Here is a 12,805-nt window from a genome sequence, read left to right as displayed (position 1 = left end):
ATTGGTCTCCTCTTGTAATTTAGTCAAGCTATTTACAAAATGTAAACATGGTAGGCTGTAGGCTACTAGGAGCTAGCAGCTACACAACAGCTAAGCACACAATAGCACACAAGTTAGACATATGTAATAGGTGTCCTTAGTATAAGAAAGTATCAAATAATTATAGTTGCTCATTACTTACACATACAAAGTCTCTGAAGCAGAAGCGTATTAGAAAGTATCCAGTAACAAATGTGTCCGCATCATTCAACTTACTGTGCTATGATCTTAAGTTGATTTCTTAAACTGCAATTGAGAAGTTGATTATTTATTGTTTATGGATTTAAATTGTGTCCAAATTGAGAACAGGAAGTGAACAAAGGTGTTAGTATTTTGCTATGAAATGGAAAAGGGGTAGGATTAAATAAGCTCTGCTTCTTCCTACTGCTTTTCGGACATGTTGTAATGAGAAACTGGAAATATGTGATGTATCATACTGTAACTGTATGCATGTTGGAAATAAACTTATGAATTATCGTGGCATGTAGCAATCGCCAATTACCACTCCACTTCTACTTAAAAGACAGCATGAGTCCATTCCGGAAGCATGTTTGATTCTTGATGATATCGTATCGCATCAGTATCGGAAGTGCTGATACAGATTTAGAGTGCGTGTGTTTGCAAAATATGTTTATTAATCTTTTAAAGACCAAACAAGGTTATGGTTGTTATTGTTGGATGTTTAACTAAACGTAGTATGGCACTGATTATATGTGCGTCAGAAGGGTCTGAGCTTTTCTTCCCGTCACGCATGCCAGTGAACTAGAGAGAAAACAGGAGCATTAATATTTCGTCCCTCAGTGCAGCAATAAACAGCGAAGCCGTACATGATGATTGGGAAAAGTGCTGACACAGCGTGCGTGTCTTGCAGCTGCCTGCCGACTTCCAGGAGCGACTGACCCTGCACATGGAAGAGTCCCCTCTCTGCCGCACCTACTCGGACTCTGTCCCCGCCTCCCTCTTGGGGAAGGCCATGCACGACAAGCCCGACGAGGCGTGCAGCAGCAGCCAGGCCTCGCGCTCCCCCAGCCCTCAAACCCTGGACCACGCTTTTATCTTGGAGAGCCTGGGACAAGGGACGCGCCTCGGCCTCAGAGTCTCCGACCTTTACAGTAGCGACACCGCCCTCTACTGCCCCGACGAGCGGAACCGGGAGCGCAGGCCCAGCGTGGACCTCCACGGTCAGAGGAAGCTGCTTTACGGACCGCAGAATTCCACCGACAGCAACCCGGAGGAGGGGATGACCCGGGAGCTCTTTGCAAAGTTCTCCGCCGTGGCGGCGGGATCCAGCTCCTACTCCAGCTTCAGCGGCGGAGGCTCGGAAGACAAAGCCAACGGCCCGCCGAGCAGCGCCGCGTCCTCCCCGCGCCATCACACCCTCTACATGGATTGGAGGGACGCGGGGGACTACGAGAGGAAGAGCGACTCGTCCTGGGAGAGTCCCAGGGGGTTCGCCAACAGTCACCCCTTCCAGCAGGGGGAGCTGAGCCACCAGCAGAGCAGCAGCTCGCCCGTGTACAGCCGCACCATGTCGTCGTGTTTCAGCGAGCCCTACGAGCCTCTGCCGCCGTCCTCCTCCCCGAGCGTGGCCTACGGAGACAGCCGGCGAGGCAGCACCCTGGCCCCCGAGGAGGAGGAGCTCATCGGCCGGTGGCGGCAGCTCAGCGCCGAGGACCTGAGTTCTCACTCCTACCGCAGTCCGGGGCGAGCGTCGCCGTACAGCTTCTCCGAGCAGCACTTCTCCGTGAGGCCGGCCAAGATCCGCCTGGGGCCGCTCTACAGCAGCTTCCAGGAAGGGGCCGACCACTACCACCAGCCCCACCAGCACCGCCACCACGGGGAGGGCACCACCGCGCAGGAGCAAGTGTGGGCGGCCGGGCCGGGGCTCCGCCAGGCTCACAGCCAAGCCCACTTGTACGGGGCGGAGGACAGCCAAGGCTCGGAGCACAGCCTCTACCAGTCGGGGAGCTCCAAAGACAGAGAGGGCAACGTCGCCTCCGGTGGCCAAAGCGTGGACTACGGCGACCCCAGCCCCAACAGCTCCACCGAGTCCCTGGACCGCAGGTCCCTGGACATGGCCGCCGATCTCCAGCACTACCAGGAGGCGAGCCCGGCGTCGTCGCCGCCGCCGGCCCCGCCACCTCTGCCGCCTTATCACCAAAAATTTGGCTCCCTGGGACTGTCTCGGAAAGACAGCCTGACCAAGGCCCAACTTTACGGAACACTCCTCAACTGACGGAGCGCGCCTACACGGGGAATAGAAGCCAAGTGGAGTTCTACATTTGTAAGAATGTGTGCGTATTTCCTAGTCATACTTTTGGTACGGTCGCCATTGGAAGGAGCCGTCTTAGTGAACCAAACTAACGCTAGAAAGTCAACAACTTGACGCCTTCTTCATGCAGTTTGATGTTTTATATCGTTATTAATGGAATGTTTTGACACGTGATCATCACTTTATAGAAAATTGACACTTTTTCCTGCACCTTTCCCGTCCCCTTTCTACCTCACAATTGTTTCTTTACCAACGATGCATGTGGATATTATATTTTATGTTGTTTTACTCGCTCAATAAAGCACAAACTATACTAACTCTTTTTATTATTTTTTTATTGAATGTTATCCAAAGTGACTGCAGCTTAGTAGACAAGCCAAGGAATATATTAATGATATGCTAATTTATACGGTAATATGTAAATGACTAGATGTATTCATGTTTTGTTGTACTGCAGGTCCTTGAAGATAACAGCATGCTCCTCTTTAGAAAGGATCTTCGACAAGTGTTTTTTTTAAAGCCCAGAGGGCGCTCGAATCATTTAGAGGATCTTTGACTAGCATTTTCTTTAATAGCAGTATAACCTTAAATATGATAGAGTGCTCCTGTCATCTGAAGGATCTTTGACGGGTGAATGTGCAGTTTTTCTGTAATATAGTTTTTAAAGACAACAGAGCACTCCTGTTATGTCAAGGATCTTTGACCAGCATTTGTCTTTGTAAAAACAAGAGTGCTTCTGTTGTGTAAAGGATCTTTGGTGAGTGTGTTGTTTTTGTGCGGTATATTTTTTTTTTAAACCTCAGAGCACTCCTGTTATTTCAAGGATCTTTGACTAACAGGTTTTTTTTTCTTTTTAAAGACGAGTACTTCTGGTGTGTAAAGGATCTTTGACAAGTGTGTGTTGGATTTTTTTTTATTTTGCACTCGTTTTTATTTATTTTTTAAATGCAGCCCTCCTGTTTTTTGAAGGATCCTTGACTTGCATTTTTTTTTTTTTGGTTTTGTCCCTAAAGACAGTCGCGTTCCCGTCATTTGGAGGATCTTTGACTAGTGAATGTGCAGTTTTTCTGTAGTATATTTTTTTAAAGACATCAGAGCACTACTGTTATATCAAGGATCTTTGACCAAAATTTTCTTTGTGAAAACAAGAGTACTTCTGTCATGTGAAGGATCTTTGGAGCGTGTGTGTTGTTGTTTTTGCAGTATAGTTTTTTTAAGAACACAGAGCACTCCTGTTATTTCAAGGATCTTTGACGAGCCATTTTTTTTTTTTTAAAGACAAGAGTGCTTCTGTCATTTAAAGGATCTTTGACGAGTGTGTGTTGCTGGGTTTTTTTGCACTTTAGTGTTATTTATAAAAGGCACTCCTGTTATTTCAAGGATCTTTGACTTGCATTTTTCTTTGTAAAAACAAGAGTGCTCCTGTCACGTAAAAGATCTTTGACTAGTGTGTTTTTGCAGAATATATTTTTATAACTCCTGTTATATCAAGCGTCTTTGCTAGCATTTCTTTTTACTTTTAAAGACAAGCCTGCTCTAGTCATGTAGAGGATCTTTGACTAATATGTTTTTTTTTAAGCAAAATAACCTTAGATATAACAGAGTGCTCGTGTCATTTAGAGGATCTCTGACTAGCATTTTCTTTTGTAGTCCTTTAGTCGATCTTTGATTGGATTTTGAGCAGACTTTTTCAGTAGTTTTAGTAGTAGACGCTCCTGCTCATCAAGGATCTTTGACCAGATACTGATAAGATACAACAGAGGGCTCCTGTCATTTAAATGCGCTTTGACTAGCAATTATTTTACTTGTCATGTAAAGGATCTTTGACACATTTTTTTTAGCAGTATAACTGTAAATATGATTGAGTTCTCCTGTCGTTTAAAGGATCTTTGACTAGAATACGTGCGTGCAAGCATTTTGTTTTTTTGGAGTAGTGTCTTTTTTTAAGACAACAGGGCGTTCCTGTAATATCATGGATCTTTGACGAGTGTTATTTTTCTTTATAAAAACAAGAGTGTTGTGGTGTAAAGGGTCTTTGACTAGATTTTTTTTTTAACACCAACAGAATGCTCCTGTTGTATAAAGAATATTTGACTATCATTTTTATACTTAAAAACAGGAGTGCTGTCATAAAGGATCTTTGACTATTTTTTTTTATTTTTTAGTATAGCTTTTTAAGACCACAGAGCGCTCCTGTCATTTTGGCAATTGTAAAACATATTATTTGCCTTTTACTTTATGATTTTTTAAATAATTTTGTTAGGTAACAGTCTATTGACATTATATACAGGAAAATATTGAAAGGAGAAATCCAGTGTATGTGGCCCATAGAACAATGTTGTTGAATAAGCCTTAAATTACTCCCCCCCCCCCCCCCCAAGTCCAACAGTAGTTCAATCAACTTCAGAATGGACAAGAGTCCTATTGTCTGTGCACTGTCCCAATACTTCTGTCTAAAAAGTTCGTTTTAGCGTTTGCTCTTCCTTGCCTAGCAATTTAAAATTGGAATTATCCATAGTTTACCTTCTAATGTTTTACTAGAACAGTTCAAAGAATCACATCGTTTGTAATTGAGTGCATGTAGCTCCTATTGCAGCCAAAAGAGGGAGCCACAGCACTGCTAATACTGACCATAACAAGACAACAGTGTCACAAACGTGCACATTTTAAACTCCTATCTCTTCTGTGATTAAACGTCACCAAGTCAGTGAAGTTAAGAGCATGTTTAATAGATTTATATATGAAAATTTTCATTGGTCATCCAGTCCAACCATCTTCCTGCTTATATCCCAAAGTTTTTTAGCCGCCTGTTCGTCTGTAGCTTTAGCCAGCAGCTCCTCCTCCTCGCAGTTGGCGAAGCACTTCCCCGACACCCCGTGCACCTCCGAGGAGCACGCCAGATAAAGCGGGGTCTGGGCCCCCTCCAGCGGACTCTTGAAGAAGAGCGTGGACGCCAGGGAGAAGAGCGGCTTTGCCAGGAGCGGGATGTGCACGTGCCTGCCCAGCCCGGTCCTCACGATGCCGGGGGTCAGCGCGTTGACCGTCACCCCCGTGCCCTCCAGCTGCTGCGCCAGCTCCAGGGTGAAGAGCAGGTTGGCCAACTTGCTCTGACTGTAGCAGAAGGCCTTGTCGTAATCACGCTCGCTGTTCAGGTCCTCGAAGTTGACGCGGCCGTGCTTGTACAGTTTGGACGAGACCACGACGATGCGGCTGGGGGCCGACCTCTTCAGGAGGTCCAGCAGCAGGTGAGTGAGCAGGAAGTGGCCCAGGTGGTTGACACCCAGTTGAATCTCGAAGCCCTCCTCGGTCTTGGCGTAGGGACACTGGTAGATGCCCGCGTTGTTGACCAGGACGTCGATCGTCGTTTCTTCCTGGCGGGTCAAAAAAAAACGCTTTAAAGGCCTATTGAAATGCGATTTTCTTATTTAAACAGGGATAGCAGGTCCATTCTATGTGTCATACTTGATCATTTCGCGATATTGCCATATTTTTGCTGAAAGGATTTAGTAGAGAACATCGACGATAAAGTTTGCAACTTTTGGTCGCTGATAAAAAAGCCTTGCCTGTACCGGAAGTAGCAGACGAGTAGTGTGACATCACAGGTTGTGGAGCTCCTCACATCTGCACATTGTTTACAATCATGGCCACCAGCAGCGAGAGCGATTCGGACCGAGAAAGCGACGATTTCCCCATTAATTTGAGCGAGGATGAAAGATTTGTGGGTGAGGAAAGTGAGAGTGAAGGACTAGAGGGCAGTGGGAGCGATTCAGATAGGGAAGATGCTGTGAGAGGCGGGTGGGACCTGATATTCAGCTGGGAATGACTAAAACAGTAAATAAACACAAGACATATATATACTCTATTAGCCACAACACAACCAGGCTTATATTTAATGTGCCACAAATTAATCCCGCATAACAAACACCTCCCCCCTCCCGTCCATATAACCCGCCAATACAACTCAAACACCTGCACAACACACTCAATCCCACAGCCCAAAGTACCGTTCACCTCCCCAAAGTTCATACAGCACATATATTTCCCCAAAGTCCCCAAAGTTACGTACGTGACATGCACATAGCGGCACACACGTACGGGCAAGCGATCAAATGTTTGGAAGCCGCAGCTGCATGCGTACTCATGGTACCGTGTCTGCGCATCCAACTCAAAGTCCTCCTGGTAAGAGTCTCTGTTGTCCCAGTTCTCCACAGGCCAATGGTAAAGCTTGACTGTCATCTTTCGGGAATGTAAACAATGAAACACCGGCTGTGTTTGTGTTGCTGCAGCCGCCCGCAATACACCGCTTCCCACCTACAGCTTTCTTCTTTGCTGTCTCCATTGTTCATTGAACAAATTGCAAAAGATTCACCAACACAGATGTCCAGAATACTGTGGAATTTTGCGATGAAAACAGACGACTTAATAGCTGGCCACCATGCTGTCCCAAAATGTCCTCTACAATCCGTGACGTCACGCGCTGACGTCATCATATCGAGACGTTTTCAGCAGGATATTTGGGGCGAAATTTAAAATTGCACTTTAGTAAGCTAACCCGGCCATATTGGCATGTGTTGCAATGTTAAGATTTCATCATTGATATATAAACTATCAGACTGCGTGGTCGGTAGTAGTGGGTTTCAGTCGGCCTTTAAAACAGGGTGTCCAAACTTTTTCCACTATTTAAAGATTAAAGCATTTTGATATTTTACATTATCAAAACCAACACAGTATATGTTCTTTTTTAACCCTTAGAGCTCCTCTCAAGTTTGGTTCCGGGGGAACGTAAGGGTTTCAGTCATTTAAATATTTTTTTACATTTAACGCTTAAAGTTCATCTCTAGATCAGGGGTGTCAAACTTTAGATTGGGGGCCACATGGAGAAAAATCTGGTAAAATCACAGCACAATAATTTAAAAATAAAGACATGTTCAGTTTGTTTTCTTTGTTTAAAAATAGAACAGGCACATTCTGAAATGTACAAAAAAAATTTTACACTTACATGTTGCGGTTAGTAGTATTCTATCTTTATTTGTCGTTATTTATACTTTCTGAATAAATGATGTGATAATGTTCATCAGTCAAATCACTGGTGTTAATTTTCAATCTATCAAAATAACAAAAATATCAAAATCAAATTACAGGATGTTATTTATGTAGTTTGCTCATTTTCCTCGATTGGTGCACTAACATGTGGTTTGTTTTGTTTTTTACATATGTCGCATAATCTACAATTGCTATTGCGACATCTAGTGGACACATTTAGAACAGCAGTTTTTCATTAAAAAATATCCGTTCATTTTTATACTTTGCAAACTCATTATGCGGGCCGGATAAAAACCTGTTCGTACGTTTGACACCCCTGCCTTTGATCAACTTCAGGTTTATCTGTCGATATAAAGTAATACTTTTTTATTGTTTTATGCCCTTTCAAAATGTCAATTCAAGGACCTGCCAATGTGCTTACAGGGGTCCAACAGGAGCACTCTAGTGTTTTTTAGGAGTTTGCTGCAAAAATGTTTGTCTCCCAAGTTTTCAAGTGAACCTGGGGTACTGTGTGGTGTCATTTCGGGGCCCCCCGTTGAATAGTGCTAGTCTAGCTCGAGAGAGGATAATAGAAGAACATTGTTGCTGTGTCAGCATTGTCACAGTCAGTACAAAGCATGTAGGAGGAGGGCAAGTCAATCCATAAATTGGTGGCGTCGATATTAAGGGTAGTATCAACATATGATCAATATTAGTGTGATCGGGTCAATATTTTTCTTTTTTTTGGTTTTTGTTCATTTTTACTAGCTCAGAGAACAATTCCCTGGACAGGAAGACTAAATAGTAGTTTTTGCTTTTGTTGAGCAATTATTGTGTACTATTGACTTTGCTTTGCTTTAACAATTGTATGTAATAAAACATATATTATATACAAATTTAATAATATATCAGTATATATTATATACTGCATATATAATATGTAAATATTACCTATATGTTGTATTTTCTATTGCTACTATGGTACATTTTTAGTCTACTTTATACCTGCATTATCCTTTCCATCTTTACCCTTTCTATCCTTTGTAACTTTTTTGTGTTTTTTTTTCATGTTTACTAGTTCAGAGAACAATTCCCTGGACAGGAAGACAAAATAGTAGTTCTTGCTTTTGTTGAGCTATTATTGTGTACTATTGACTTTGCTTCGCTTTAACTATTGTATGTAATAAAACATTATATATTATATAAAACGATAATAATATATCCATTATATATCATATACTGCATATATAATATGTAAATATTACCTATATGTTGTATTTTTTATTGCTACTATGGTACATTTTCAGTCTACTTTATTCCTCCATTATCCTTTCCATCCTTATCCTTTCTATCCTTTGTAACTGAGCTACTGTGTGGAACAATTCCCCTTGTGGACCAATAAAGTTTGTCTAAGTCTAATAATATGGATCTGGTTTAAATATTGTGTTGATATGGTTAAAATTGTCAATAGCACTCGTAATAATCATTGAAAATGAACAGTTAATACATATGTATTCATTGACTTTGGCAACATTTTCTTTGTTTTTCTCAAGTTGCTGCTAAAAACTCACTTCTTGGATTTCCTGGCAAAACTTCCGGACTGATTTGAGCGATGCGAGGTCCAGCTCTTTGACGACCACCTCCCCGCGTCCCGGCCCGGACTGCTCCTGGATGTCCCGGGCTGCCTCCGCCGCCCTCTCCCGGTCCCGGCAGGCCATGATGACACGAGCCTGGAGCTTCAGCAGCTCCCCGGCGAGGGCCTTCCCGATGCCGCTGTTAGCTCCGGTCACGATGACCGTTTTCCCGCGCATCGTGTCCGCCGGGTACTGGAGCAGCTTCATGGCGTGCTGACGGGGGAACAGGCGGCGCATGAGAAGGAGGACACCTCCACCGACCACAGCGGCGACGAGCACGGCGGTGGCCATGAAAGTGTTACATGAAAGTCTTATGACCTATGGAGGTATGTGTGCGATGACGTTATCTGTTGTTACAAAATTAACCCGGAAGTACACCGTTAAACCAAAAAAAAAAAAAAAAGACTCGCGCGCGTATTTTAACACACAGTTAAGGCACTTTCGTATTCTTAACAGAACAAATAAGCTAAAAACAACCAAATAAACCACTGACTTCCGAATTATAATAATATTAGCCCCGTGATAGCAACAAGCTAACTGGCTACTTCCTCTTTACAACAGAGCGGGACGGCGCCTAATAACACGATGCTGCCTCCTATTGACGGATTTAGGTACTGAACACTCACAAAGCGAAGTACAGGACTAATTATGTACTTAAGTAAAAGTAACAATGATTAACCCTCAGGGGACAAAAGGTGACTTTTTTTTGTCCTTTCAGTCAATTTTTGCTGTATTTTGGGACGTCATTTTTTTTTTAGATTTTTCCAAATATATATATATATATATATATATATATATATATATATATATATATATATATATATATATATATATATTTATTTATATGTCTTAATTAGATTATCCCAAAAAATAGTGCTCAATACCGTGATAGAGCGTAATATATACAGGTAAAAGCCAGTAAATTAGAATATTTTGAAAAACTTGATTTATTTCAGTAATTGCATTCAAAAGGTGTAACTTGTACATTATATTTATTCATTGCACACAGACTGATGCATTCAAATGTTTATTTCATTTAATTTTGATGATTTGAAGTGGCAACAAATGAAAATCCAAAATTCCGTGTGTCACAAAATTAGAATATTACTTAAGGCTAATACAAAAAAGGGATTTTTAGAAATGTTGGCCAACTGAAAAGTATGAAAATGAAAAATATGAGCATGTACAATACTCAATACTTGGTTGGAGCTCCTTTTGCCTCAATTACTGCGTTAATGCGGCGTGGCATGGAGTCGATGAGTTTCTGGCACTGCTCAGGTGTTATGAGAGCCCAGGTTGCTCTGATAGTGGCCTTCAACTCTTCTGCGTTTTTGGGTCTGGCATTCTGCATCTTCCTTTTCACAATACCCCACAGATTTTCTATGGGGCTAAGGTCAGGGGAGTTGGCGGGCCAATTTAGAACAGAAATACCATGGTCCGTAAACCAGGCACGGGTAGATTTTGCGCTGTGTGCAGGCGCCAAGTCCTGTTGGAACTTGAAATCTCCATCTCCATAGAGCAGGTCAGCAGCAGGAAGCATGAAGTGCTCTAAAACTTGCTGGTAGACGGCTGCGTTGACCCTGGATCTCAGGAAACAGAGTGGACCGACACCAGCAGATGACATGGCACCCCAAACCATCACCCAACCATGCAAATTTTGCATTTCCTTTGGAAATCGAGGTCCCAGAGTCTGGAGGAAGACAGGAGAGGCACAGGATCCACGTTGCCTGAAGTCTAGTGTAAAGTTTCCACCATCAGTGATGGTTTGGGATGCCATGTCATCTGCTGGTGTCGGTCCACTCTGTTTCCTGAGATCCAGGGTCAACGCAGCCGTCTACCAGCAAGTTTTAGAGCACTTCATGCTTCCTGCTGCTGACCTGCTCTATGGAGATGGAGATTTCAAGTTCCAACAGGACTTGGCGCCAGCACACAGCGCAAAATCTACCCGTGCCTGGTTTACGGACCATGGTATTTCTGTTCTAAATTGGCCCGCCAACTCCCCTGACCTTAGCCCCATAGAAAATCTGTGGGGTATTGTGAAAAGGAAGATGCAGAATGCCAGACCCAAAAACGCAGAAGAGTTGAAGGCCACTATCAGAGCAACCTGGGCTCTCATAACACCTGAGCAGTGCCAGAAACTCATCGACTCCATGCCACGCCGCATTAACGCAGTAATTGAGGCAAAAGGAGCTCCAACCAAGTATTGAGTATTGTACATGCTCATATTTTTCATTTTCATACTTTTTAGTTGGCCGACATTTCTAAAAATCCCTTTTTTGTATTAGCCTTAAGTAATATTCTAATTTTGTGACACACGGAATTTTGGATTTTCATTTGTTGCCACTTCAAATCATCAAAATTAAATGAAATAAACATTTGAATGCATCAGTCTGTGTGCAATGAATAAATATAATGTACAAGTTACACCTTTTGAATGCAATTACTGAAATAAATCAAGTTTTTCAAAATATTCTAATTTACTGGCTTTTACCTGTATATGTGTGGAAAAAAATCACAAGACTACTTCATCTCTACAGGCCTGTTTCATGAGGGGTTCCCTCAATCATCAGGAGATTTTAATAGAAGCATTCACATACCATGGTTTATATAGGGCACAGGGTGGGTAGGTACAAGCAGGCACAGGGGCGTGGTGATTGGCTCATGTGTTACCTAGGAGGTGTTTCCGTCTGTGACGGCATGTTGATACAATTTCGCTGCGCTTGTTAAGGGATGACAGGTCTGGGCGGTATATAATAAACAGTTTCTCTTTTAAGCATAGGTTGCATCTTTTATTACCACTGTTGTAAGGTGTGCTGGATGCAAGAATTTGCCATGTTATTCAATATTCAACATTATTGTCTTTGAGATTCCAAATATGTTTGCTACAGAACTCAGCTATATTCATATGTACATATATGTATATACGTATATATATATAATATATGTATATATGCCCGGAAGTCCAAAACACTAATTAAAATGACAAAAAAAACAAATTAACAACAGACTAAACAATTTACAGTTACGCAATTTAAAAAAGACAAAACAACATTCGTTACAGAAACCAGATTAAAAAAAAACATTTTACAATCACACAAAGCAATTTAAATATAGACTAAACATTGTACAATTTCAGAAAAAAATATTAACAAAAAGCGGAACAATTCACAATTACAGAAACCAAATGAAAAAAATACAAAAAACTATTTCAGAAAAAAAGACAAAACAATTTAAAAATTTAGACAACGCAGTAACAAAAAGCAAAACAATTTAACATTTCAGAAAACACATTAACAAAAAGCGAAAAATCTAAAACACAGAAACCAAATAAAAAAAACAGACAAAACTATTTAACATTTCAGAAAATACAACAAAAAGCACAACAATTTACAGAAATTACCGAAAACAATTAAATTATCCTTCTTGATATGTGTTTTCTGAAATTTTGAATTGTTTTGACTTTTATCAATTAGGTTTCCGTAATAAATAAATAAATATATATGTTTTTTCTCTAATTGTAATTTGTTTAATGGATTGTGAAAGTGTTTTGATCATGTTACACTTTAATCTATGTGTACCATACGCAGGAAGTTATTGGACAATACCCCAAAGCCAAACAGAACATATGTCATGTCTGTGTGATCATGTTTTGTTTTGGTTATGTTCGGTTTGGTTTTTGGACAATTTGGGCACTTTTGTTTGTTTTGTCACCATAGCGACCATTAGTTTCACCTGTTTCACGTTTTGCACTCGCGCACCTGTTGTCAATCATGTCTGTATTATTTAAACCCATTGTTGCCAGGCTGTCTTTCTGGCGACATCACTCTGCTTCATGTCA

At 41.7% G+C, this 12,805-nt stretch overlaps 3 protein-coding genes across 8 annotated transcripts in view; 2 read left to right on the top strand and 1 right to left on the bottom strand.

The window, feature by feature from the left end:
* Window positions 1-2,628, top strand: part of LOC133623823 (brain-enriched guanylate kinase-associated protein) — a 98,686-nt gene extending 96,058 nt beyond the window's left edge. For all 6 annotated transcript variants that reach the window (XM_061987239.2, XM_061987242.2, XM_061987238.2 and 3 more), the window contains one exon: window positions 911-2,628. In XM_061987239.2, coding sequence (XP_061843223.1) covers window positions 911-2,275 — 1,365 coding nt within the window. In that variant the 3' untranslated portion in view covers window positions 2,276-2,628. The remainder of the gene's footprint in view (window positions 1-910) is intronic.
* A 2,391-nt stretch (window positions 2,629-5,019) lies between these two features.
* Window positions 5,020-9,258, bottom strand: rdh14b (retinol dehydrogenase 14b). Its single transcript, XM_061987248.2, has 2 exons — window positions 8,905-9,258; window positions 5,020-5,682 (listed from the first exon to the last, which is right to left on the bottom strand). The coding sequence occupies exons 1-2, from the start codon at window positions 9,256-9,258 to the stop codon at window positions 5,062-5,064; spliced, it is 975 nt and encodes a 324-aa protein (XP_061843232.2). The 3' UTR covers window positions 5,020-5,061.
* The window catches only part of LOC133623824 (interleukin-6 receptor subunit beta-like), a 41,405-nt gene continuing 37,761 nt past the window's right edge, over window positions 9,162-12,805 (top strand). Inside the window, exon 1 of the mRNA XM_061987244.2 lies at window positions 9,162-9,293. The gene's annotated coding sequence lies outside the window, so the exon portion shown is untranslated. The remainder of the gene's footprint in view (window positions 9,294-12,805) is intronic.

Source organism: Nerophis lumbriciformis, linkage group LG26, assembly GCF_033978685.3.
Source record: "Nerophis lumbriciformis linkage group LG26, RoL_Nlum_v2.1, whole genome shotgun sequence".
Taxonomy (NCBI): Eukaryota; Metazoa; Chordata; class Actinopteri; order Syngnathiformes; family Syngnathidae; genus Nerophis; species Nerophis lumbriciformis.
Note: the sequence above shows the minus strand (reverse complement) of the source record. Positions and strands in the feature narration are given on the sequence as shown.

Coding starts and splice junctions, on each gene's coding strand:
- rdh14b (XM_061987248.2), bottom strand. CDS start 9,258: ATGGCCACCGCCGTGCTCGTCGCCGCTGTGGTCGGTGGAGGTGTCCTC. Junction 5,683..8,904: donor TTTGCCAGGAAATCCAAGAA/GTGAGTTTTTAG, acceptor TTGACCCGCCAG/GAAGAAACGACGATCGACGT.